The sequence below is a fragment of the Globicephala melas genome, chromosome 6 (assembly GCF_963455315.2).
Source record: "Globicephala melas chromosome 6, mGloMel1.2, whole genome shotgun sequence".
Classification (NCBI taxonomy): domain Eukaryota; kingdom Metazoa; phylum Chordata; class Mammalia; order Artiodactyla; family Delphinidae; genus Globicephala; species Globicephala melas.
In genome coordinates, this window is record NC_083319.1 from 56774517 (window position 1) to 56801919 (window position 27403).

Consider the following 27403-nt stretch of genomic DNA (forward strand, 5'->3'; position numbering starts at 1 on the left):
TTTTTCTTTTTAAAGAGTTTTTAAAAAGTTGAAGGGATGTCTCTTGGTTGTTGCTCCTGAAAGGGCTTTGACCTTTAGACGAATTCCCTCAGCATTTTTAGGACAGGATTTTTTTTTTTTTAACCCAATTTCTTAGGTAACTCTAAATTTCTCTGGTATACCTGTCTTCTAATACCGTTTTCCTTTTGTTAGATTGTATGGTTTAGTTCTGGATCATCCACTAGAGTTGACTACATACATTTTGCATGTTTATAGCTCTGTTCTCTTTATATTTTCTTTGTTCTTTGAGGTACTAAATAATGCATTTGCTAGTGACTTGCTGTTGGTGGAACTTATCTCCATTTTGTATAGGTAGGTTCACTAGATTCTTTCCTTTGTACATGTGCGTAAGTCCCTCGTTTTCGAGTTTTATTTTCTGTTTAATACTGTGTTTTCTGGTTGGACTGACTGTAAATTATCTGTAGGATTCTGAAGAAATTAATGGAACAAATTAATATCACAGTCATAATACTTCAGAGTTCTGGCTTTTTGTTAGTGACTTTTTTTTTTTTTTTTTTTGCGGTACGCGGGCCTCTCACTGTTGTGGCCTCTCCCGTTGCGGAGCACAGGCTCTGGACACGCAGGCTCAGCGGCCATGGCTCACGGGCCCAGCTGCTCTGCAGCATGTGGGATCCTCCCAGACCGGGGCACGAACCCGTGTCCCCTGCATTGGCAGGCGGACTCTCAACTACTGTGCCACCAGGGAAGCCCTGTTAGTGACATTCTTAATGACATGCCAGAATAACTCTTGGGTACACAAGAATTATATTTTAAAAGTCTAATATAGATATGGGTAAGGAATAGTTAAAGAAAATACCTATTTCATTGAAGGATATTGGGAGGAAAGTTAATTTTCGTATTAGTAAATAACAGATTTGACAGTATAATCCAAAAAGAATAGTTTCGTTCTAATCTTTCAAATTACTTTAAACATGAATATCTGCAAATATTAACTATGATAACCCTCAAAATAACTTGAGTTATATTAATGTTTTTGAAGCAGTAGATGAAATTACGCTTCATTAACTAATTTTAAACTTTTTTTTAGGTAAATGAATTGGTGGATGCCAGAGATGTCGCCCTTGGTGCTTGGTTTGAAGCACGTATACATAGTGTTACTAGAGCTTCTGATGGACACTCACGTGGCAAAACTCCACTGAAGAATGGCAGTTCTTATAAAAGGACTAATGGAAATATAAATCATAATTCCAAAGAGAACACAAATAAATTGGACAATGTACCCTCTACGTCTAACTCAGATTCTGTTGCTGCTGCTGAAGACGTAATTTATCATATCGAGTATGATGAGTAAGTGCTCATGCTATTGAGGACTTCATTCATGTTTTTGTTTGTAGAAGCAAAAAAATCTTCTATCTCAAGATTGTTTTCAAATAATAGTCTTTCAGAAGAAATCATCTAGGGGTCATGTTCGGTCTAGTACCATTTGTTTTTGTTTGTTTAGTGGTTGTAATATAATAAGAGCTCCTCAACATTTAGCATCTGGCTCCTAAGTGGTTTGCTGTTTTGGGTATCCTAATACCTGGCTTAATTTAATATGTAAGGGTTTCTCTTTGTCTGGTCCTCTATTAGGGTTTTTGCTATGTATTTTAATAATATTCTAGAAAGTATATAACTGTGTAATGTAATAGCATTCATTCATTTATTTATTTATCTTGGCCACGCCGTGGGGCATGTGGGATCCTAGTTCCCCAACCAGGGATCGAACCCACGCCCCCTGCAGTGGAAGTGCAGAGTCTCAACCATCAGACAGCCAGGGAAATCCCTGTAATAGCCTTTAGAATGAGGTTGAAATATTTTCTAAAAGCTATTATTGGGATAATTCACATAAAATTTATACATTTAAAGGGTACAATTCACTGTTTTTAATATATTCATAGGATTGTGCATTATCACACACTACTCTTAGAACATTTTTATTTTCCCCCCAAAAAACTATATGCCCGGCAATCACTTCCCAATCCCCCTCTCCCAACAAAAAAATTTTTTTTGAATTTTATTTTATTTATTTTTTTTATACAGCAGGTTCTTATTAGTCATCCATTTTATACAACAATGTTTTTAAATGTTCATGTGAAAACAGTATTAAGAACTTGCTTTGAGGGCTTAGACTTTAACACTGAATTATTTTCCTTACCTATTTTCAAAATCCTAGTACAAAAGTTACTATGGGGAAAGATTTAATGTTTATTCAACACTAAATGATCTTTGTCTTCATTCAAGTGATATTTTAATATGTATAGAAAGTATGAAACCAAATCTTTATCAGGTGTGAGTTCAAGATCCTAAAATGGTTTTGATTTTTCTTGGCAAAAATGGTATAAAAGACTGGTGTCAACTCAGATTTCCAGGATACCTGGAAAGGGGTCAAAAGTAGATCCCTTTCATCTTTTCTGATACTTCTTATGGTTTTAGTTAACTTGCCAACGTGGCTTATTTCAAATGTGCAGTCATACTGTTTTTTACCATAGTAGATGATAATAGAAGCAACAACTAGCATGGGTATTAATATCTTGGATTGGCCAGGACTGGCAATATTGGTAAATCGAGCCTGGGATAGAAAGGGATTGGAGTTGATGTGTTAATAGTAACCAGTGTCTGGGTTTATGAATACCATGGCAAAGAGGCAAGAGTGGAGGATTTAAGCTATCTGTATATCGGCTGTCAACAAGTGGAGTTCTTGATTTGCTTCAAGTTTTTATTCTATTTCTTGGAGAAAAGAAGAAATAACTCAGAAACCTGCTACCTGGGACCTGATTCTGGCCAATAAAGGAGTTATTATTTGGCCCCCCCCCAAGAAAAATTGTATAGAATGGCACAGTGTAGAAATAGGGTAAGAAGCTTTAAACACTAAGTAAAACTAAGGCTTATTAAATTTTTTACAGTTTTAGGGGCTCTTAGTTGGTTTTGGAATAAGACTTTCCAAGGGATAGACCTGAGTTTGGTACAATGTTAGAACATAAATCACAGTATCTTAGCGTTTATTTGGTTATTTTTTAATGAAGAAGTTTGTCTTGATTAGAATGAATGTTGGTCTAAACCCAACATGCATGAGAAGACTAAAATTATCTGTCCAAAATAATTTTACATGATGGAATTGTTTCAGTGTTGGCAACTTAAAGATATGGTAGCTGAACTTTCTTTGAGACGTAAGATATCAGAAGCTTAGTAAATGTCATTCATATCTTCAAAAAGAGAAAAGGACTATACAGAGTAAAGTATGAAATAAATAAAATAGTTGAGTTTCTGGATAAGAGTCCCAGATAACAAAAGGCTTGTTATAAGCATCTAGAAAAAATCATGATCCCATATGGATGTGATAAAGAATCCTGTTAAAGTTTCTTTCGTCACGGTTATCAGAAAAGTTAAAAACTATAGTCAAGTTCATGTTAATTTCAATAACTTATTAAACAAGTTCTCACATTCTTGGACGGAGGATGCATTGAAGACAGATTGTGGAGTATATGGCTTAGCAGTAGTAATAGATTCTTATTGAGTAGTAAGCTCCAACTTAGTTAATAGAATGTAGCTATCAAATAGTTACACTGTAGGATGTTTTATTAGAAGTAAGATATCTAGAACAAGACTGGTGGTGCTACCGTTTTACTGGCCTGGTTATTCTCTACTTGGAATATTGTTTTCCATCTTCGTACTTTAAGAATAATACCAACAGGACATGGTGCATCTTTCGAGTAGAGGTCAAAATGTAAAATCAACATGAAGAATAGCTAAAAGAACTAAGTATTTACATTGAAAAGACTGGGATCAAGATAGCTTTCATATTTTAAAAGCTCTGGGTGAAAGTTCTGTACAACATAGAAGGTAGGTTTCAGGATAACATAAACTTCCTACCAGTCAAATCTCTAAAGATAGAGAATGGTCTGCACTGAGAAGGAGACAAAAACAAGCGTTGGCTATCTTCAACCTTAGACAGGGGGAATTACTAGAAATGTTACATTGCAAAGGGAAATAAAGTTAGAGGTCATTAATCCAATCACTCTAATTTTTACTTCCAAAACAGTATTTGTCAGACAATTTTTTTGTACTTAATAGACTTTAAGTACATACAGGCTGCCATCCCATTCCATTTATGATTCTAAATCTGTCATTTCTCTCAATGAATTAACTTCATTTTTCTCATAAAGTTGAAAGTAATCTGCTTAATTGTCTCCAAACTCTGAGTGCAGCAGTGCGAGTGCGTTTTGAACAGCCTGTCATTTAGCCAGTGCAGAGAGGTATTGTACATGGGACCAAGGAACCTGTTCAAGGAATTCTTCTGGGATTTGCAGTGTTTGTCAGTTTAAAATGGCACTGTTCAAAGGTTACTTTTGTAGTGACCTACAGGTCCTAATATATTAACCAGGCTAAATGAATTCTCAGTCTTTGAAATGAATTTCATTAAAAGCATTGCTGTCTCAGAACAAGATTAAGTAGGTATACTACTCTGCATCTTCAATCCCCACTCCAGTCAGAGCAGAGTTAAAACAATTTTTAATCTGTGAGAAGTGATACGTATTAAAATTTATAATGTTACTTATTAGGTAGATGTGTTCCACAAAACAACACTCCCAAAAGCCAAATCTAGTAGTTGACATTGTTCTAGAATCTTAGTGAAATCATTTGTTTGCTAACCTTATTCCATTTTTCCTCTCAAAATTATGGATATAAATATTCTGAGTGCATAAAAAGCAGGTTATGTTAAGAGATCTGTTTGAAATGTTTTAAGGTTTAAGAGTTTTACTGTTTTCAGGGGTCCCTTTTCTATAGATTCCTTGATGAATATAGACTGAATTGAGAGCTTCCTACTCAAATAATATAAAGCAAAATTGTGGAGTTAACATCGAAGTGCCTGCTACAAAGAACATATATGTGGGTTTGTTCTGTTTTGTTTTTTCATGATGGCTATTCTGTACTATTCATCTGTCATCACCCTTGCCTTAGCAAGGGCTGTGTATTTTTAGAATTAAACCAATCCAATAAGTACTTTGGGAGAAAGAGCTAGCAGTACAAATATTAAATCTAGACTTTAGAGATTTAGATTCCAACGGATTCTTAAATCTTCTGTAAAGTTTTAACTTCTTAAAAGCAGTTTATTAAGGTATAATTCACATAGCATTCAATTCGCCCATTTAAAGTGTAAAATTCAGTGTTTTTTTTTAGTATATTAACAGAACTGTGCAACAGTCACCACAATCTAATTTAGAACATTTTGGTCTTCCACAAACCCCTTACCCATTAGCAGTCACTCCCTGTTTCCCTACCCCCACCAGCCCTTCCCCCAACCCCTCTCAGCCATAGGCAATCGGGAATCTTCTGACTCTGGATTTACCTATTCTGGACATTGCATATAAGTGGAATCCTATAACATGTGGTCTTTTGTGACTGGCTTTTTTCACTTAGCATAATGTTTCAAGGTTCATCCATGTTGGAGCTTATATCAGTACCATATTCCTTTATTGTCAAATAATGCTCCATATTACCACTGTTTATTTATCAGTTTATGGACACTGGTGTTTTCTACTTTTTGCTGCTAGGAACCTTCATGTACTTTTTTTTTTGTGTAGGCATTTGTTTTAGTTTTTTGGCATGTATGTGGCAGCAAGATTGCTGGGTTGTATGGCAGTTATGTTTAACCTTGGGAAGAACTACCAGACTTGTTTCCAAAGTGGCTGCACCATTTTACATTCCCATGAGTTGTGTATGAGGGTTCCAATTTCTCCACACCCTCACCAAAACTTTGATTAGAACCATCCTATAGTATAAGAGGTATAATTAACCTACAACATTATGTTAGCTACAGGTGTACAGCATAGTGATTCAATATTTCTATACATCACAAAATGATCACACCACTAAAGTGTGTTTATTGGAGAATGACTATGCCTGCTTGAAACTTTTGTTTTTTAGTGGTATTTTGGGCAGAAAACAAAAGGGAAGGGGATTCAGAAATGAGCAAATGTCAAGGTAATATAGGCAATTATAAACCCTTGGAGTGGTTAAATGGTCAATTAAAGAAAAAGAACATCAAATTTTCCCTTATTTCATAGTAAGCTTGTACTGTATATTTCCATAGCTTTCTAAAAGATGTCTTTATTCCCATTAGTTACTTTCTGTAGTTACGTAAGGTTTAAAAATTTTAAGGGTCCTGAACATCTAAATTCACAAATCTGTGACTACAGTCTTGTGAGAGTAGAGATCCTGAAGCTAATTGTGGTGATGAGCCATGATCTTGACTTATAGGGAAGTAGACTGGGAATCATTGCCTTAGTGTTTCTGGTAGGTTAATATGTCTATAGCATAGCTTACAGCAATTTAATTACATTAACTCTCATGTGCCAGACTCTGAGCTAACTTCTTACATGAATGCTCATGTAATCTTTACAATAACTATAATGTTAGTTACATTAACTTCCGTATGAAGAGACCAAGGCTTACTTACATAACTTGCCAGAGGTAACATCTGTTAAATTGTCTGACTCCAGAGCTTAAGGGTTAACCAATATGCATTATTGCCATTCTGCCTTAAACATGGTACATGTAATTGGTAATAGCCTACATAACTTCAAAGGTCAACCATTTTGTATGACCTAAAGACTTGCTTTAGACTTGGCCTGGGTTTTAAAGCAGACAGCACTCATACAACTTTGAGTTAAACCCTGGGTATGTAAGCAACGGAGGCCACACTACTGAATTTAATCTTTACTCATCATTTGGCTGCTTTATCAACAGATAAAGGCTTAATTCCTTACCCTGCTTCTGTATTAAGAAACATCTGTTCTTAGTGGATTTGGTTTAGATTCCTCTTAATTAGACTAGCGGTTCTCAACCCTAGCTACACATTAGTTGTCTAGGAAGCTTTAAAAATATCAGTGCCTAGGACCCACCTCCATAACTTCTTGTATGATTGATCTTTGGGACCTCAGGGGATTGCTGTCTCAAAAATTCCTCTGTGATTCTAATGTGTAGCCATGGTTGAGAACCACTGCCTTAGACTAGCGGTTCTCAAAGTATAGTCCTGTCCAGGAACATCAACATTACTTGTTAGAAATCCAAGTTCTTGTACTTACTACAGATGTAATGAATCGCTGTCTGAAGGTGGCCTTGCAGTCTGTGTTTTAATAAGTCCTCTGGGTGGTTAATATGTATACTCAAGTTTAAGAACCACTCACTGATTGCCTTTTGTACAGCCTTATCAGTTGCTACTAAGAACCAATATGGGGGAAAGGGGTTGATATGACAATTTAAACATAGTAAATACATTAAAGGCTGGAGATGATATACAATACCTGAGGAATCTGAGTATTCATCTTTATTTTATTACCTGTATAGGTGGCTTATGGCTTGTTGATTTTTCCATTTCGTTTCCATATACATAAAGGATTAGTTAAGTCTTTTTCTAAAAGAAATTATATTTCATTCCAGCTAAATGATCTGTATCATTTAAATGAGGGACCATTTTCCACTATGCAGTCTTTATCTGTACCTTGGCTAACATAGAAAGCAGTATCCATCATGTGTTTGTGGAGAATTTATCTTTTATGATGTATTGGTACATTCTTTTTTTTCCTTTTTAACCAATTGAAATATTCTGTTTTAAGTTTTGTGGCAATTTTAGTATATTATCATTCACATAATGTTTCTTTTGACTTGATAATTTCTCTGAATTCCCCAAACTTGTACTTGCTCTTAAGAACTCAAACTCCAACCCAGACCATATAAAAGGAAAGGTTAACATGGGAGTAGTATTTGCAGAATTAGCTCCAGAACCACTGTTTAAAAAGTATTCTTTATTTCTTCTGTCTGCTCCATCAACCGTTAAGTATTGGTAAATTCTTGAGTGGGGGAAAATACTCTGTAGTAGTTGAATATTCTGAGATCTAGTTCTGGCTTTCCTTTGAATTAGACTCTTAAATGCATCAAGTCAGTCGTTCTAAGACAAGCCTTCTGAATTGGACTTAGGGTTAATCTAGATCTCAGAATCTCCCCATATACCTTCTTCTAAGGATTCAACAGGTACATTTACAGGTCAGTTAAAAAGGTGAATTTGGGAATACTAGTCTTGTTAGTGACTTGCTTTTTTAAATTGCTTTATTAAATTTAGTGTTCTAATTTAGAGACCTTGATTTATAAATTGGAGCTGATTTCTATAAAGAGAAATGTAAGCTAGAAAACACATAGTAGTTTGAACAAGGAAGTATATATTTAAAGAGGGAAAATGCTTATGAAAGTTATTTTATTTCTGTATCATATCGTAGTGAATTGTCTATGGCTAGGCAAAGTTGAAATCTTTAAACATGAGAGAGAGTTTTCATAGTGACATGAAAACTACTTATATAATCTCTCATGCTCCATATTGTTCACATTTCAAATAGAAATGTCAGTTTACCTCAGAAACAAACTCTTTTTGTTTTGACTTTTTAGTAAATTATTCTGAAGTACCCTTTTTAAAGCATGGTTCAATAATTCTCTTGTTAAAACAACACTATGTGCCAGGCACTATACAAGTACTTTTCCTGGATTATCTCATGTAATCCTCATTAAACAATCAATGAAGTGGATACTTTTCTAAGTGTAAAGAGGGAATAACTGAGACTTAGAGAAGTTAATATACCTAGTATTGAATAGGTGATAAGTGGTAGACTGAGATTCAGAAGAGCACATACTTAGAACCACTCTACCATACTACCTCTCATTTTGAGAGAAGCATGCTTATAAAATACCTTAATGTATAAATAAGTATATATAAAATATTATAAAGCAGTTATGTTTGCATATTTAAAAAATTTCTATCATTCTCTCCAGTTATCTGTCACAGAACAGAAACCTTAAATCAGTAAACACCTGTGTGCCTTTTTCTGTAAGGAAAATGCATAGCTCGCTAGTATTCAAAGGATTTTTAAACCAAATAGGTTAAACTGCTGCTTTTAACAGCGTGTCAAGGTTCTACCACGAGATTGAGATCAAATGGAAATGTCATAGCATCACTTAGAACTTGGAGGGTAACTTACGCTAGGCTACAATTAAAAGCTCTTCTGGCGAACGTCTTAGGATAATGTTGTCATTGCTGCCAGCATTCTCTTAAGATTTTTTGAGCTATTCTAAGCTTGTGGTGCATGCTTTTGAGTATTCTTAATTATGGCTACTGCAAATAGAAGTCAGTGAGCCAATTCTGAAAAAAATCAAGTGGTATTTTTAGATAAAAGTTGCTGTTCTAGGGCTTCCCTGATGGCGCAGTGGTTAAGACTCCGCCTGCGAACGCTGGGGACATGGGTTTGAGCCCTGGTCCGGGAAGATCCCACATGCTGTGGAGCGACTAAGCCCACATGCCACAACTACTGAGCCAAAAATAAATAAATAAGAATAAAAAAAAAAAAAAAAAGTTGCTGTTCTATAAAGTAACAAAACTGATTTTCTTGAATGTATTGATGTGATCTATTTCTAAAGGAATCCCAAAAATGTTTTAATGATGTCTGGGTTTTCATGGGAGAAAAGGAATAAGATTTAAAAAAATCAGATCAGAGTGTCATGTTGATCTTGAGTAGGGAGCTATAAATGAGAGGTTTAGTTTCAGAACCCTGGTGCAGTGACCAGTCTCCCCCATTGTTTTTTGGTTGTTACTGACATGTTTGCCAAAGACTTAGAATATTTCCTCTTTCTATGACTTGCAGTGTTCTAAATGGATGATAATCAAAAGGAGGGCAGAAGAAGTTAGATCTTTGACTTTATTGTTGCTCTTCTCTTGTGTTAAAAGATCACTTGGTGCTTAGAAAAATGACTACAGGTATCAGTTAAAATGACTACAGATTATCAGTTGATGTCACCTTTTCAAATTTATACATCATTCCTTTACATCAGTGTTTCTCAAAACGATGGTCAGCAACACTGCTGATTCACCCAGGTACGGTATTTATAATGCAGATTACTGGGGGATACCAGATCCCACCCCCACTCCCTGCATTGGGTGGGCCTGGGGTAGAGCCCAGGAATCCGCTTTTCAGAAAGCAGCCAGGAGCCTATTAAGTATACAGAGCATTGGTTCTCTTATAGGCTGTATAGTTTTAGTCATTAGAATCAGAATTTGCTTTGAATTCTAGGTCTTTGGTTGAGTTTTTTGCTTTGTTTTCTTTGAACTCATTCAGCTTTAATTTCCTCATCTGTAAATACCTACTTGACCATGTTCTTTTTTTCCCCTAATAACCTTGAAAAGTATCCAGTAATAATAGTCAAATTTTCTGCTTTTCATTTATTAATAAAGCCAGGTTATTTTGGTAAGTACTCTTAAATAATTTATCTTTGGCATAGGTATCTTTTAACCTGATTACATTGTTTCCTCTATTAAAACAGTTATACACCATTGTTAACATGTTGTACAAGTGAGATATATTTCCATGTAATATGTAAAGTCCTACTGTAAGCAGTTTTAAGTAAGTTATTTTTGTCTGTGAGTAAGCTTTACATTTAAGGTGTGAAACTGAGTAATGTCATCTGTTAGATTAAGAAATGCTTTCTTTTTGCATGTAGTATGACATTAAAGATTTGCTAAACTAGAACATGCCTCCAGGTGAATGTTGTCCTTATTTAAGCATTTTAACACCAGGAAGCCATGTTTTGAAGGACGGTTTCAGTGATAGTGCTTTGCTTAATACTGTTTGAGTCTTCTAAAATGCTTAGTTAGCTTACAAGTCACCTAAGGAAATGTACTTTTACTATTTTATAACAAACCTGTTTTAAAAATTGTGCTTAATCAATTTCCCTGAAATTTAATTCCCCAGGTTTTACTCAATGATTTGTTAATTGAAAACACAATTGGTTTTTGCTAAAATGTCACATAGTTCAGGATAATCAAAAGCATGTACTCTGAAGGATATCTCTAAAAGACATCTAAAGAGTATTTGGAGCAATGAAAATGTTACTGGGAAAAACAAGCTTAAGGATATTTAAGGCTTATCTGAGAATGTAGACTTTATAACACCAAAGTGTTTCTAAATTCTCAAAGATGCAGAGTAGCTAACTAGAATAAACTTATACCTGTATTTGGGGTAATACCTTGACTTCAGGTTCTAAGAACAGAAGGTCATGTAGAATAAGAGGAAAAAAGGACCCTAGTCTTATCCTTCCATAGCTGTATGTTGGCTCTTGGCACAGTGTAGTCAGCTTCAGTATGTTCCTTCTTCTCTGCTTCCGGTCTTTGGGGATATCTTGAGCCCTGTTTTAGAAGTTTTTCAAGCTTCTAACACTTCCCAAAATGTTTCAGTCTCCTGCAGTTTTCACCAGTGCAAATGCTGGAAGAAGTCAGCACTTGGACCAATTTGTAGAATTTGCAGTGGTTATCTTCAGCCGTACATTAGACTTCATGGGAGGCAGGGAATGCTGTGTTGGAGGCTGCCTATACTTAAAAAGACTTTCTCTTGTGTACTTGTATAAGTAACTGGAGCTAACTACAAGTTTCTTCGTTTTAAGAAATCCAAAAACATAATCTTTAAAATGCCTTTTTCTTATTATCTCTGTATAGAATTCTTTGTTCCCACTTAACTACCGTAAAACACAGTGGTCACAGTTTATTACATTTTATTAAGAGCTTTAGTTATACAAAAGATTTTTCTATTTAATGAGTTGCATGTTTCCAAACATCTGTAGGCCTGGTATATCCCAAACACACTAAAGTTTGAACGTGGTATCTGCTTCTCAATGAAAACTTGCTATTTTGTAGTGTTAAGTTCTGTGATAGAAAAATGTACAACTAGCTTTTAGAGTAAAGTTCTGAGATTATAAGGTAGAGAAGATACTTCTGTATTCCTGAAGGAGAGCCACAGGATACCAAGGATAAGGAGGTACAAAATACAGGGTTACCTAAGGGTAGATTAGTATGGCTGGAGTGTAGGAGATACGTGGTGAGTAGTAAGAAATGAAACTAAAGGTGAATAAAGATTTCAAGTTAAACATGGCAGATTAAGTTGCATGTTTGTCTTCACTCCTTCTTACACCCTCCTAGAAGACAGTAAAAGAATAAATGCGTAAACCCCCGAGGACAAAAAATATGATAGAAGTAAGACACAGAAGAGAAAGCAACAAAATTTTGGAAGGTAAGAAGCTAATGGGTAAATGATGCGTAACTTAGGCCAGAAAAAGCTGAAACCTAAGGATAAGCCAACAACAAGCAAGTAAATTGACATCGAAGAACCTTTGGAAGGTTCAGACCTTGGATTTACCAGGCACTTTGGACGTAGGCATATGGAATAAAACTGAGGAGAAGAGGATTGGTTTATTTATATGAAAGAGCATTTTAATCACTTCTACCCCACTCAAGGCTTAAATCAAGAAAGAGGAAAACGGTATTCAGGAAATAGGATTCAACACAGGAAGTAATGAAAGGAGATCCCAGCATGACAGCTGTGGAACAGGTCTAAGCCTGAAGAGCAAGTTTTCCAGATTAGAATAGGACAGAGGTCTCTAGAAGATGTTTTGCAACCCAGAACACGAGTAGAGTACCTGAAATGTCTGAACGTAGAAGAGTTTTAACACCTGTGGCAGAATGGGGATAATTAATATGTACATGGAAAATTAAGCAAGTAGCAACCAAAAAGAAGGGTTAAGTACTCAACAGAAAACAAAGTTGTGAAGGAAAGGATTTATAATTAAAGCATACTTCATTAGTTAGCTATGAACACTTATTTAGTCAACATGTAAAAAAAAATTGTAAAAAATACTGATTTTTACGAACAACTTGGTTTGTATAACATGCTTAAGAGCAAGAAATTTTGTCAATCCCTGCAAGATTATAAGTCCTAGAGCCAGGTGATCAGAGTTTGAGTCATGTCTCTGCTTCTTACTCCTGTCCAAGTAAGTTAACTTCTGTGCCATATCTGTAAAATGGGGATAGAATAGTGCCTCCCTCTATCCTAAGAGGTAAATACGTTAACACTTAGAGCAGTGCCTTGTGTTAGTAATTATAAGGAAGAAGAGATAGAGGCAAATGAGCTGTACATCAGGGATGGGTAGAATAACAGTTTGAAGTAAAAAGCAATGTGTAAGCATGTTACTTTAAAATATGCTGGAAAATAAAAGAAATAGCTAAAAGTTAAACAGTTGCATTGGGGGAATAGAAATCAGTGTGGTGGACTGGGGCAGGAGGCTGCGTGTCCTCACTGTAAGCCTTGAATGTTAACTTAGAGTTTTGTACTCTTGTGGGAAAACTTCAAAAAGTGGGAAGAGCCTTTTGTTTGGATTTTAACTTGAAGCGCAGAGCATTTTATTTTTTATTGTAGAAATCTTTAAACTTATGCAGAGGTTGAGAGAAAGAACTCATCACCTAGCTTCAATCATTATGAACTCCTGGCCAATCTTGTTTAATCCGTACCAGCATCCCCAAGCACCACCACTGGATTATTTTGAAGCAAGTCCCAAATCTTAAGTTTTTTCAACCAGAAATAGCCTTAGCAGTTGTGGTGGGCACAGTGCTCAGATCTTCAAGACAGAACTTGCTGACCTGCAAGGAATGAATGCAGTTAACTGATAACTTTTAGCCACAGCACTTTTGATATCTGTGACAGTGTTTGAGCCAAAGCCACACTCTTTCTTGGCATCCTCCAGCTGGTGACTAAGTGTGGCAGCAGTTCTAGGGCCTGGCAATTATGCCCAACATTGCTCCAGAGCTCACGATTGGATTGGCAAAGATTTTGTTTGTATCACACTCTCATGTTTCTCTTTCTCAACCCTCGTTTCCTCTCCTTTCAAAGTGAAAGACAGCATCGTGGTCTAAGGGCTATTGCTTCCTAGTCCTACTCTTTCTATTTTTCGTAGGTTCATCCTGATCTTGACATCTTTTTTCTCAGTTGAATACTCTAAAAGGATTCTTTTTAAAGTGTGCAGAAGACAGCTAACATCAGGCCAGAGATTTACTACTCTTGTTTTTTGTTTGTTTGTTTGTTTTTTGCGGTATGTGGGCCTCTCACTGTTGTGGCCTCTCCCGTTGCGGAGCACAGGCTCCGGACGCGCAGGCTCAACGGCCATGGCTCACGGGCTGAGCCGGTCCGCGGCATGTGGGATCTTCCTGGACCGGGACACGAACCCGTGTCCCCTGCATCGGCAGGTGGACTCTCAACCACTGCGCCACCAGGGAAGCCTGATTTACTACTCTTTAAAAGGTCTGTGTGTGGTTGACCTTTGGCTGGTGTTGGGGAACTTAACTTTCAGGAGGATTCTCATCATTCCTTGATAAAAATGGTTCACTCTGCACAAACTCTGCAAAAAAATATATTATTTATGCCGAACACCTGCTTCTGGGAGTCTGGAATTTTGGTATGTGCTAGACATTGAGTGCTGATGTGATGAATCCCTAATAAAAATCTTGAGCATTCTTCACTGTATACCCCTGGTAGTAACATTACACACATGTTGTCGTATTCTGGACATATTAAGCACATTTTGTGTGACTCCTGGGAGCGGACTCCTTGAGCTTGCACCTGGTTTCCTCTAGACTTGATTCCATGTGCCTTTTTCCTTTGCTGAATTTGCTTTGTATCCTTTCATTGTAGTAAATCATAGCCATGGGAAGAACTATGTGCTCTCCTGTGAGAATGAGTCACTGATCCTGGGATGGGGACCCTAAAGCATTAAAAAAAAAATCCACACGAAATTTACAATAATTCCTTAAAGTCAAATAACCAGTCAATGTTCAGACTGACTTATTTTTTAAAAATATACTTGGGATTTACAGATAAGGATCAAGATTAAGATCCACCCATTGCATGCAGTTGATAGGTTAAGTCTCAACCTACAGGTTTCCCCTATTCTTTCTTCCTTGCTATTTATTTGTACAAGTGACAGTTTATTCAGTTTTCCCACAGTCTGAACTTTACTGATTACATTTCTGTAGTGGTATTTAACATGTTCCTCTGTTACTGTTAGTTTCCTGAAAGTTTATACAGTCTTCCCTTGGTATCCATGGGGGATTGGTTCCAGGACCTCCACGCATACCAAAATCCATGGACGCTCAAGTCCCTTATATAAAATGGCATATTTGCATATAACCTATGCATATCCTCTTGTATACTTTAAATCATGTCAGATTACTTATAATACCTAATACAATGTAAATGCTATATAAATAGTTGCTTGAGCTTGGCAAATTGAACTGCCTTTTGGAACTTTCTGGAATTTTTTTCTGAATATTTTCAGTCAGTGGTTGGTTGACTCTGGATGCAGAACCCATGAGTATGGAGGGACGACTGTACTTAGAGGCTTGATTGTTTTAAATTTCATTATTTGTTAAAACTAGTTTAGAGATGGTATTTATTTACCTATTACATGGCATTGGGAGGCACATAATACCTGCTTCTTTCTTTTTTTGTTGTAAGATTTGGGTGTTGTCTGCCTGATACATCCATTGTGAAATTTGCTGCCAGCTTTTGCTAGTTTTAGTAACCATTAATCTTTACCTACAGCCACTATTTTATGAAATGTAGTAAAAATAGTGATACCTCATTCTCTCCTTCATTTATTAGCTATAATTTTTTCATAAGGAGCATTCCTCAACAAGCAGTTGGTTATATACAAAAGGTAGGATAAACTATTGATTCTTGAACTTTTTCAGTGTTCAGAATGAATAAATTCCCTAGCATCCTCCAGAGGTTGGTCAGTGAGATTTTTACTAAGTCTCATTATGAACTAATGGATTTTAATACTTGTTTTACTCTAACTCAGTTCTTTTTGGTGCCCAGATTGTCTCGTCTCTGGCCTGTGGAGGCTCCTTCAGGTTGAACCTGACATAATGAGGGTTTCTTTGCATTCAGGTACAATAGGAAGTCCCAAGCTCTTCTATTTCCTGCCCAGGCCTGGATTCAGCCATTTCTTTAAGGAGCCCTAGTTCTTTTTGTAAGAGCGTATAGTCAGCTGTTCATTGATACTTGTTTTGATCATGTTTCTAGGTCATAACATTGGAAACAGCTAGGAAATGTTTGTATTGATATTTCCAATTAATTTAAGAGTTGAGGGATTATCATTTAATATCCTTAATCTCTTATTTTTTCTCGTACCTTGAAAATCACGGTTTCTATTAATGTCACCACTGACTTGTTTTATTCTACTCATATGATGGTTTCAGACTAACAGTACCAATATTGCAAACAATATGATTAGTGAAAAGTTGGTATGTTTTTTACTTTGTCCTTAGTAAATGGATATAACCCCACTAATAATGTATAGTTAGTGTATTTTCAAGTCATTTGTAATGGTATTTCTCAGTAGTTAAGCCACTTTTTTAATTTTGCTTTTGGTTTTTAGGGATTTCTCACATTTTGTAAATTCTGTTTTTATAATCAAGTGAAACATTAAACGATCCTATAGGTAAAACTTCAAAACAAGTACATTAAGAAAAAGTGTCCATCTTGGTTCCTTCTATCCTATTTCTTACCTCTTTTTGTAGTAACTAAATGAGTTTTTGTTTATCCTTCTGTCTCAAAATTATGTATGTGTGATTATTTGTATACTCACAAATACATACTACACACATATATGTACATGTACAAGTACATATTTCCACACACACTCATTAGGTAGAAAGCACACATAAATGCTGTTTGCATCTTGGTCTTTTTTTTAGTTAATGTCTCTCCATAGCAGATGTCATATTCCTTTTTACAGGAGAATAATATTCCATTATATAATTGTATCATATAGTAAGTAGTTTCCTATTATGGACATTTGATTATTTCTAGTCTTGCTGTTACAGATAGTGCAGCTATAAATAGCCTTGTGTATGTGTCTTTTCCTGGGGTTTTATGTCACTTAACGTTTGGGATACATTCCTAGAAGTGGAATTCCTGGATCAAAAGGTAAATATATAGGCAATTTTGCTGTGTATTGCCAAATTCCCCTCTACAAGGAGACAGTACCACTTTGTATTCCTATCAGCAATGTAAGAATGCCTGTTTTCCCACAGCCTATGAACAAATTGTTATCAGGTGTCACAAAATGTTTTAAGCAGACCTGTGTTTTAGAATCTTTGGCAAAAGTATAATGAAGTCTAAGGTGTAATCCTAAAGACAGGGAGTTGTGTTAGCCTTGACAGTAGTCTCAGAGAAATGCAGGCCTTCACTAAGGGTACAGTTCCATTAAATAAGTGTTAACAGTATATAGCATAAGGAGGACTTAGTAACTGGATGGAGGAATTGGGGATAACTCCAGTTTCTGGGAGTATGAAAATTTAGAGAATATTGAGCATCAGCAGATTATGGGATGGGGGAATTTCTTAAATTTGAGGTGCTCCTGAGGCATACGTGTTAGAGATGTAGTTGGATATGTGAATCTGAAGAGAGAATTTTGGGTTAGAACAGAGCTTCTGAGTCATCACTCTATGTGATGTTAAGATATGTGTAGATGAAGATGCCCAAGAAAAGAATAATAGTGATATTTGAGTCTGGGCGTGTTCTTGACTTTGGTAAAAGTAGTTTTTGGGTCCCTTCTATATCTTTTTATACAGCAACTGACATCATCTCTGGGTAGCATTAGAAAAAGTATACTTCACTTTCATGACTTTTACACACTTACTGTATACATAAAGATGATGTATTCATATGTTCTAATTCTTTAATTCTGAAATCATACTTAGTTTCAGGGCAAACAGCTTAAATTCCTTTGCTCTGATGTAGGCAATGATTTATTTTAACTCATCTCCAATAAACATGATTTTAAAAGTTTGTTACAAATATTTCCATTCATGGTATCTAATTTTGGCAATCATAGGTAAATGGAGAGCTTTTTACCAGTGAAATACGCTTTTTTACTGTGTTAATCATACAGGGATATATGATAATGTCATGATGTAAAAATCACAATACAGCTGAGAAAAGGATCTCATCTAAAAAAATAGTTTTCTATCCTTTATGGACTTAAGAATATTTAGTCAGGAAACAAATTCACAACTTTAGATTTAGAAAAGCCCTAAAATACCTAGTTACAAGTCTTCTCCATTTTAGTTCTCAGAACAGCCATATGAGGTAGTTACCATTAGGTACGTTTTACACATGAGAGGTAGTCATATGTAAACTAAACACATGTAAAACAGCGAAGTTTAGTAACTTTCCCAAGGATACACGGTAGTAGGAAGCTAAAATGGAATTTAAACCCAGGCAGGTTGAAAATAGAACATATTTTGAGTGAAGAGACCAGTATGATAAAGGATTCAAAACCTTATGTAAGTTGAAGGAAATTCACTTGAAATGTTTTATACTTAGAAGATAGAGGAGGGCAGGGTGACAGACTTAGACTGTCAAGGATTAGGTCTTTCGTGGAGAGAGTATATAGATTTCTTCATGGCACTTAAGCTATGGAACTCATTCTGTGTTTATCTTTGATCCAGTATCAAGTATATTTTCTTTCCTATGTCAGAGCTATGTGAAGACAGAATGGTTTTTCTTAGGGTTAAAGCTGGCCTCTCATCACTTACCATCCGAGCAGAGGTTGCATGGTTATTTGGGAGGCTTGTGGTAAAGGGGAATTATAGTACTGAGAGGGTAAATGGACCAGATCGTTTCTGAGGCCGCTTGCTAATCCTGAGAATTTTCTTTCCCCAATTAACTAAAAGTTGAAGAAACTTGATTAAAATTCTACCCAGGGTTAATATCCATTTATTATAAATGAGTTAGATATACTGTGAGGGTCCTAGGCCTGTATAGTACTTGTTTGATTTGGAAGAGCCAAGGCTAGCTGCTAGAGCTGCTTCCAACTTCAGGCCCACTTTAATTTTGAGTAGGCCACTCAGTTGGTTAAAGGTTAATGGTTTCTTCCCTTAGTTTTCTACATTGTTAATGCTGTCACAGAACCGTACGATATTTAACTATTCTTGTGTTTCTGCAGCACAGTAGCTTATCAAACTTGAGTATGCTTGAGAATTTCTGAGAAGATTTGTGAAAATAGATCACTGGGCCTCACTCCCGGCGTTTCTGAGTCAGATCAGAAGTGGAGCCTAAGAGTCTGCATTTATAGCATGTTCACAGATGGAACCACCGGTTTGAGAACCACTGCTATAGTAGTTTGGCCTTTCCCAGTAGATTGAGTTTTCCAAGAGCAGGAACCAGATATTACTCATTTCTTCTAGCAAGCAATACATAAAGGCAACAGATCTTAATTTTATAGAAACCATTGTGGACTGTTACATTGCTGTTTTGGGCCTATGGATACCAGATGTTAGGCCAAAAAGTGAGGAACCTTGTAAAGCTTTAAGTTTGGGTCAGGTTTAGGTTTGTTAAGTTTACATTTAGAAATTCAAGTAAGATCAAGATTCTGCTAGATTTTTCACATGGTTCTACTTTCTGATACATACAAAATTCCAGGATTTTTTGCTCTTGTTTTTTCATTTTGCCATTACTAGGCAGCTAGCTACATGTAAGAACTGAAATCTTATCTTTCTCTTTCTGGAAAAATGGAGGCCATTGAAAATGTACTAGGTTTATGTTCTTATTATGCGTAAAGCAAATTGCAGAACTTGATGAACTGGTTCCAAGTTCAGGAGGAGGTCAGCATCTAGTCTTATTAAAGTAATTTTTAAACATGGGTTAAGAAAATGTGGAAAAGAAGAACTTGGGTTTTTTACTTACCCTACTCTTTATTCCCTATCACCACCACCATCCCTAAGCTAGCAAAGAATGACTTACTAAGATTTTAGCAAGACTCGTTTATTCTGGCAGTTAAAATCAGGAATAAATATCACTTACTTTAAGTGCCATTAAGAATAATATGATTAGGTTTTTATACATGTTGCATATAATTTTAGTCTTCCTTGGTGATAATCATAAGCAGTGTTCTGTGATTCTTTTTTCTCTATTCTCAGATATCCGGAAAGTGGTACTGTAGAAATAAATGTCAAGGATCTTCGACCACGAGCTAGAACCACTTTGAAATGGAATGAACTAAATGTCGGTGATGTGGTCATGGTTAATTACAATGTAGAAAGTCCTAGTAATAGAGGATTTTGGTTTGATGCAGAAATTACCACACTGAAGACGATCTCAAGGACCAAAAAGGAACTTCGTGTGACTGTTTTCTTGGGGTAAGATTCTCTTCACTGATGCTATTTAATTACTGAATTGAGTGTAATTTTTAGGTATTAAGCACACGTTCTTTAGTAAAAAGAAAAAAAAAAGATGGAATCTATGAAAGATGGAAATTTCCATAGAAGAAAACTTAATAAATTCTTGAGAATTTTTTATTAAGAATGGCCCTTAAATCTCCATTGCTACTTTAAGGCTGGAGGTATTATTTGAAAGCACCTTGGAAATAATTGAATATCTTATTAGAGAAATTCTTGCCTACCCCACAGGATTCTCCTAGGTTAAACCAATAATATACAAAAGCATTTCAATAGCTATGGTTGCTATGAGGATCTATGTTGATACAACACCAGTGAATGTCTACCTAGGCAGCTGTCTGCTGGACTTGCAAGGTAGCAAAAATTTTCTTTTATAGTAATTTAAGAACTTAAAACAAGCTTAATGAAGACAATTCAAAATGTAAAATGTCACCCAAGATTTCACATTACTCAGATATTTCCATTGTTAATTCTTTAAGAAATACTTTTAGATGTTTCCTTCAGGTGATAAAGTACTATGCATTGTTTCAAAGCTACCTTTTTACACTTGGGGAAATAGTAAACATCGTTTTGTGTTCATTTCTTCTGAATGAAGTGTATTGGATAAATAGTCACTAATTTACTTTTTTAAAAAGCCTGTTAAAAGTATTTCCAGTTCTTATTACAATGTTTAAGTAAGCAACTTTGTGTATATGTTTTTGTGCATTTCTTTTCTTTAGAATGAATTATTAGAAGTCCATTTGTTGTGTTGAGCATTGGGGATACTAGAAAGACCCTGACAGTTTTCTTTTACTTAAGGGAAGCAGCCAAACTAACATTCTTGTCAAGTTCTGGTTAACTGATTATATATATTATGTATTATATATATAATGGACATATATTATCATATCTGTTATAACATGGAGGTGACAAATCTAAGATCAAGCATCTGCTTATGATTAATAATATAAAGCAGGGGTTGGTAAACTATGTCCCACTGGCTACCTGTTTTATGAAAATAAAGTTTTGTTGGAACACAGTGATCCCCATTTATGTATTGGCCATGGCTGGTTTTGTGTGTGTGTGCTCAACAGCATTGTTGAGTGGTTGCACATGAGGCTTACAGAATCTTGAACTACTTACTCTCTGACCCTTCATGGGAAAAGTTGGCTGACTCCTAAGATAAAGAAAAAGAATATTGTGAGCTTATCTTTTAGAAAACAGTTTCAGAAATTTGTACAAACACAAGTGTGATTCTATTGCCAGGCTAAGGACGTAACAATTAACAGAGTTCTAAGCAACTTGAAATTCTGATATGGATACATATCATGAAGGAAAGGAGAAAGCATCTACATAAATTAGTTATCTAGGGACTCTTATAATGTTCTTGAGTGTAGGAAGTGGAAAGAAGCATGTTTACACAATGGGAAGAGATAACAGTACTCATAACATTGAGCTAAAAAAGCTTGCTATTTAAAACATGTTTTCCTGAGTAATTATGAGATACAGTTAGAATGGAGCATTCTGGCTTTAGGGACTAGAACTAAGATTGAGTGGAAATAATCGATAGGCAAATATTGGCTTATGAGAAAACGATTATATATGATGGCTATCCCAAAGTAAAACACACTGTCCTATAAAGGATTATGTTTGCTGTCATTTAGGTTTTTACTAGACATGTTAGGGATACAAGAGTCAAAAAGGAGTCACTGTGGCTTGTGGATGGGAATTTTTTTTCATTGTTAGAAATCTTTTCCCTTCACTGGAAAGAATGGATAAATAACCAGAGGGAAAGTATAAATATATTCTGCTGTTGATAGTTTGGGGCTGTTACAAGCAGTGCTGCCATGACATTATACCTCTCTCCTGGTGCTTATGTGCGTTAGTTTCTGTAGGATGTGTCTTGTCTAGAAGTAGAATTGCTGGCTTGTAGAAGTTGTGCATCTTTAACTTTAATAGATAGGACCAAATATTTAAGTGGTTGTACCAGATTGCACTTCCACAGTAGTATGAGAGTTCCCATTGCTCTGCATTCTTAACCACACTTACTTTTGTCAGGCTTGAGTTTTTGCTAGTCAGGTGGGTATATAATAGTATTCCATTGTGGCTTTGATTTACATTTCCCTGACTATTAATGAGATTGAGAACCGTTATGTTTATTGGCAATTTGGATATATCTTGTAAGGATCCTGTTTCAAATATTGGTGTGTGTTGTTGTAGCTAATTAGGTAGTCTGTCTCATTGATTTTTAGGAGTTCTAGAGAACTCCTAAAGTAGAGTAGAGACTTGACCATTTCAGTTACATGTGGAGAAAATGTCTACTCCAATTCTGTGGCTTATCTTTTTTCCCTATGTTTGAGTAGTAGTCGTAATTTTAAGGGGTTGAATTTCTCAAAAATTTTCCCTAATGCTTATACTTTTTGTGTCTTGCTTTAAGAAACCTACTGGGGGTTGGTCAGGGTTGGGGATAGGTGAGGGTGGTCAAAAGGTACAAACTTCCAGTTATATGATATATAAGTTCAAGGGATGTAATATACAGCATGGCAACTATAGTTAACAATACTGTACTGTATATTTGAAAGCTGCTTAGAGAGTAGATCTTTAAAGTTTTCATCACAAGGGAAAAAAATACTGTAAATGTGAGGTGATGGATGTTAACTAAACTTTTTGTGGTAATCATTGTCAATATATACACATATCAAATCATTATGTTGTATACCTTGAACTTATACAATGGTATGTCAATTATATCTCAATAAAACATAGAGTGGGGTGGAGGGGAGAAACTTTACTCAGAAAACATAAAGATATTCTCCATTATTACCTTATAAAAGCTTAATATTTACCTGTTTTAGATCTTTAATCCACTTGAAGTAGGTCTTTTTGTACAGTGTGAGGTAAGGGTTAGACTTAATACATATGAATAATCATTTTTCCTGGTATCATTTATTGAAAAACCCATTTTCCCCTCATTGATCTTCAATATCACCTCATCACATATCTTTTTGTGTGTGTGTGTGTGTGTGGTATGCGGACCTCTCACTATTGTGGCCTCTCCCATGGCGGAGCACAGGCTCCGGACGCGCAGGCCCAGCAGTCATGGCTCACGGGCCCAGCCGCTCCGCGGCATGTGGGAACTTCCCAGACCGGGGCACAAACCCTTGTCCCCTGCATCGGCAGGTGGACTCTCAACCACTGTGCCTCCAGGGAAGCCCCACATATCTTTATATTTGATGCATCCATCTGGTCTCTATTCTGTATCATTGGTCTGTTTTGAGTGTCCTTATATAAGTTCCATGCTTTCATAATATGACAGAGCAGGTCTTCTACCTTGTGCTTCAATAGTTCTTCTCTGTTCTTAGCTCTGTGTAATTTCATTCGCGTTTTCCAGTCATTTTGGTAATTTCTACATAAAAACCATTGGGAATTTGATAGGTACTCCATTAAATGTAATCCATGGGTGTGATTTCTCTCCATTTACTTAGGTCTTTATTATGATTTTGTCATGTTTTTATTAGGTGGAACCATATGAAATGTTTTTATAGATTCAAAATATTTGAATGTTGGCCATTATATGGTTCAGCCTGATATAATTCTCTCCAGAGGTCTGATCTTATGTGTCTGTTATCCTTATTTAACCTCAGATACCACTTGTTATTATAAATCCTTTTTAAATTTCATTTTTCTCTTTGTTACTGGTATATAAGTAACCTTTGATTTTGGATCCATTAGCCTTACTAGAGTTAATAATTTTAATTCACATGTAGATTGTTTCAGGATTTTTATAATTGTAATCTGTGAATTATGACATTTTTGTGTTGTAGTTTTCCTTTGATTGCTAACTTTTGTCTTCATTCACCAGTTGCCTGTTAGTACATCGCTGAAAGGAGGTGGTGAGAGCAGGCATCTTTTTTTTCTCCTGATATCTCTTTGAAAGTTTTACCAATAATTATAATGTTTGACGGGTATTTTGTAGGTATGCTTTCCTGGATTTGGTTTGACAATATTTTGTATAGGATTTTTGCATTTAGGTTAATGAGTGAAATTTGTGTATTAACTTTCCTATCTTAGCTATCCTTTCCAAATTACGTTGGTTTTATAAAATTATCGTGTGCTGTAATATTTTTCTATTTTATGGTAGAGTTTTGTGTCCTTTGCTTGAATGTTAAAACTTCTCAGTAAAGTCCTTTGGGGCTGAGTTTTCTTTGTGAGAAGGTTTTTTGATTTCTGTAATGATTATAGAACTATTCAGATTTTCTATTCTTGAAATAGGATTTAATTTTCTAGGAACCTATTTTAATTTTAGTTTATTGTCATAAGTTTGGATAGCCTCATCTTTAACCTGTATAGTCTTTGTTAATGTTGTTCCCTTTTTCATTCCTGAGTTTAGTTTGTGATTTAATCTCACCAAAGGTTTATCAATTTTACTATACATTTACAAAGAACTAACCTTCATCTTTGATACTCTCTATTGTATTGAAAGTGCAATGGAAGAAGCAAATAGAGGACATGATTTTTAATCTGCCTCCGAGATTTGATAAGGGAACTGGGAGTTAAAGTTCATGCTTGTTCCTAATTTTTAGTTTGTGAGTAGCAAAAAGTGAATATGCTTAAACTGTCTAATTCTAGTTAACAAATTCTTTTTGATTAACAACGTTGTGTTAGTTTCAGGTGTACAGCAAAGTGATTCAGTTATACATATACAAGTATCTATTCTCTTTCAAATTCTTTTCCCATTTAGGTTATTGCAGATTATTGAGCAGAGTGCCCTGTGCTATATAGTAGGTCCTTGCTGGTTATCTGTTTTAAATATAGCAGCATGTACATGTCAATCCCAAACTCCCAATCTATCCCTCCCTCCACCCTTCCCCCCTGGGAAGTTCATTCTCTAAGTCTGTGAGTCTATTTCTGTTTTGTAAATAAGTTCATTTGTATCATTTTGTTTTAGATTCCACATATAAGTGATATCATTTGATATTTGTGTTATACTTCACTTAGTATGATAATCTCCAGGTCCATCCATGTTACTGCAAATGGCATTATTTCATTCTTTTTAATGGCTGAGTAATATTCCATTGTATATATGTACCACATCTTCTTTATCCACTCCTCTGTCAATGGACATTTAGATTGCTTCCATGTTTTGGCTATTGTAAACAGCACTGTAATGAACATTGGGGTGCATGTATCCTTTTGGACCATGGTTTTCTCCAGATATGTGTCCAGGAGTGGGATTGCTGGATCGTATGGTAGCTCTATTTGTAGTTTTTTAAGGAACCTCCATACTGTTCTCCATAGTGGCTGTACCAATTTACATTCCCACCAGCAGTGTAGGGTGCTCCACACCCTCTCCAGCATTTATTGTTTGTAAAGTTTTTGATGTTGGCCATTCTGACTGGTATGAGGTGATACCTCATTATAGTTTTGATTTGCATTTCTCTAATAAGTAGCAATATTGAGCATCTTTTCATGTGCCTCTTGGCCATCTGTATGTCTTTGGAGAAATGTCTGTTCAGTTCCTCTGCCCATTTTTTGATTGGGTTGTTTGTTTTTTGATATTGAGCTGCATGAGCTGTTTGTAAATTTTGTAGAGTAATCCCTTGGCCGTCAAATTATTTGCAAATATTTTCTCCCATTCTGGGAGTTGTCTTTTCATTTTGTTTATGGTTTCTTGGCTATGCAAAAGCTTTTGAGTTTAGTTAGGTCCCATTTGTTTATTTTTGCTTTTATTTCCATTACTCTAGGAGACAGATTAAAAAAGATCTTGCTGCAATTTATGACAAAGAGTGTTCTGCCTATGTTTTCCTCGAGTTTTATAGTATCTGGTCTTACACTTAGGTCTTTAATCCATTTTGCATTTATTTTTGTGTATGGTGTTAAAGAATGTTCTAATTTCATGTTTTTACATGCAGCTGACCAGTTTTCCCATCACCATTTACTGAAGAGACTGTCTTTTCTCCATTGTATGTTCTTGCCCCCTTTGTCATAGATTAATTGACCGTAGGTGCATGGGTTTGTTTCTGGGCTTTCTATCCTGTTCCATTGTTCTATATTTCTGTTTTTGTGCCAATACCATTACTGTTTTGTTGACTATAGCTTTGCAGTATAGTCTGAAGTCAGGGAGCCTGATTCCTCCAGCTCCATTTTTCTTTCTCAAGATTGCTTTGGCTATTCGGGGTTTTTTGTATCTCCATACAAATTTAAAATTTTTTTTGTTCTAGTTCTGTGGAAATGCCATTGGTAATTTGATAGAGATTGCATTGACTCTGTAGATTGCCTTGGGTAGTATAGTCATTTTGACAATATTGATTCTTCCAATCCAAGAACATGATATATCTCTCCATCTGTTTGTCATCTTCTATTTCTTTCATCAGCATCATACAGTTTTCGGAGTACAAGTCTTTTGCCTCCTTAGATAGGTTTATTCCTAGGTATTTTATTCTTTTTGATGCGATGGTAAATGGGATAGTTTCTTGAATTTCTCTTTCTGATCTTTTGTTGTTAGTGTATAGAAATGCAACAGATGTCTGTATATTAATTTTGTAGCCTGCAACTTTACCAAATTCATTGATTAGCTCTAGTCATTTTCTGGTAGCACCTTTAGGATTTTCTGTGTATGGTATCATGTCATCTGCAGACAGTGACAGTTTTACTTCTTTTCCAATTTGGATTCCTTTTATTTTCTTTTATTTTCTGATTGTCGTGGCTAGGACTTCCAGAACTATGTTGAATAAAAGTGGAAAGTGGACATCCTTGTCTCATTCCTGATCTTAGAGGAAATGCTTTCAGCTTTTCACCGAGTACTATGTTAGCTGTAGGTTTGTCATAAATGGGCTTTATTGTGTTGAGGTATATTCCCTCTATGCCCACTTTCTGGAGAGTTTTTATCATAAATGTGTGTTGGATTTTGTCAAAAGCTTTTTCTGCATCTGTTGAGATGATCATATGGTTTTTATTCAATTTGTTGATGTGGTGTATCACATTGATTGATTTGCAGATACTGAAAAATCCTTGCATCCTTGGGATAAATCCCACTTGATCATGGCGTATACTAGACATTTACAAAAAAACTAACGTTTGGCTTTGATCCTCTCTATTGTATTGAAGGTACAAAGGAAGAAACAGAGGACATGATTTGTAATCTGCCTTGGAGATTTGATAAGGGAACTTGGAGTTAAAGTTCATGCTTGTATCTAATTTTTAATTTGTGAGTACCAAAAAGTGAATATGCTTAAACTAATTCTAGTTAACAAAATTCTATTTTTAGCTTGCCATTTTCTG

General features: G+C 35.6%; 1 protein-coding gene across 3 annotated transcripts in view; it reads left to right on the plus strand.

Moving 5' to 3' along the window:
• UHRF2 (ubiquitin like with PHD and ring finger domains 2) overlaps positions 1 to 27403 on the plus strand; it is a 74549-nt gene that overhangs the window by 13480 nt on the left and 33666 nt on the right. For all 3 annotated transcript variants that reach the window (XR_004043718.2, XR_009564328.1, XM_030877151.3), the window contains exons 3-4: positions 1088 to 1347; positions 19886 to 20104. Coding sequence is in view for 1 of the 3 variants with exons in the window: in XM_030877151.3 (XP_030733011.1) it covers positions 1088 to 1347; positions 19886 to 20104 (479 nt within the window). In the remaining 2 variants the exon portion in view is untranslated. The remainder of the gene's footprint in view (positions 1 to 1087; positions 1348 to 19885; positions 20105 to 27403) is intronic.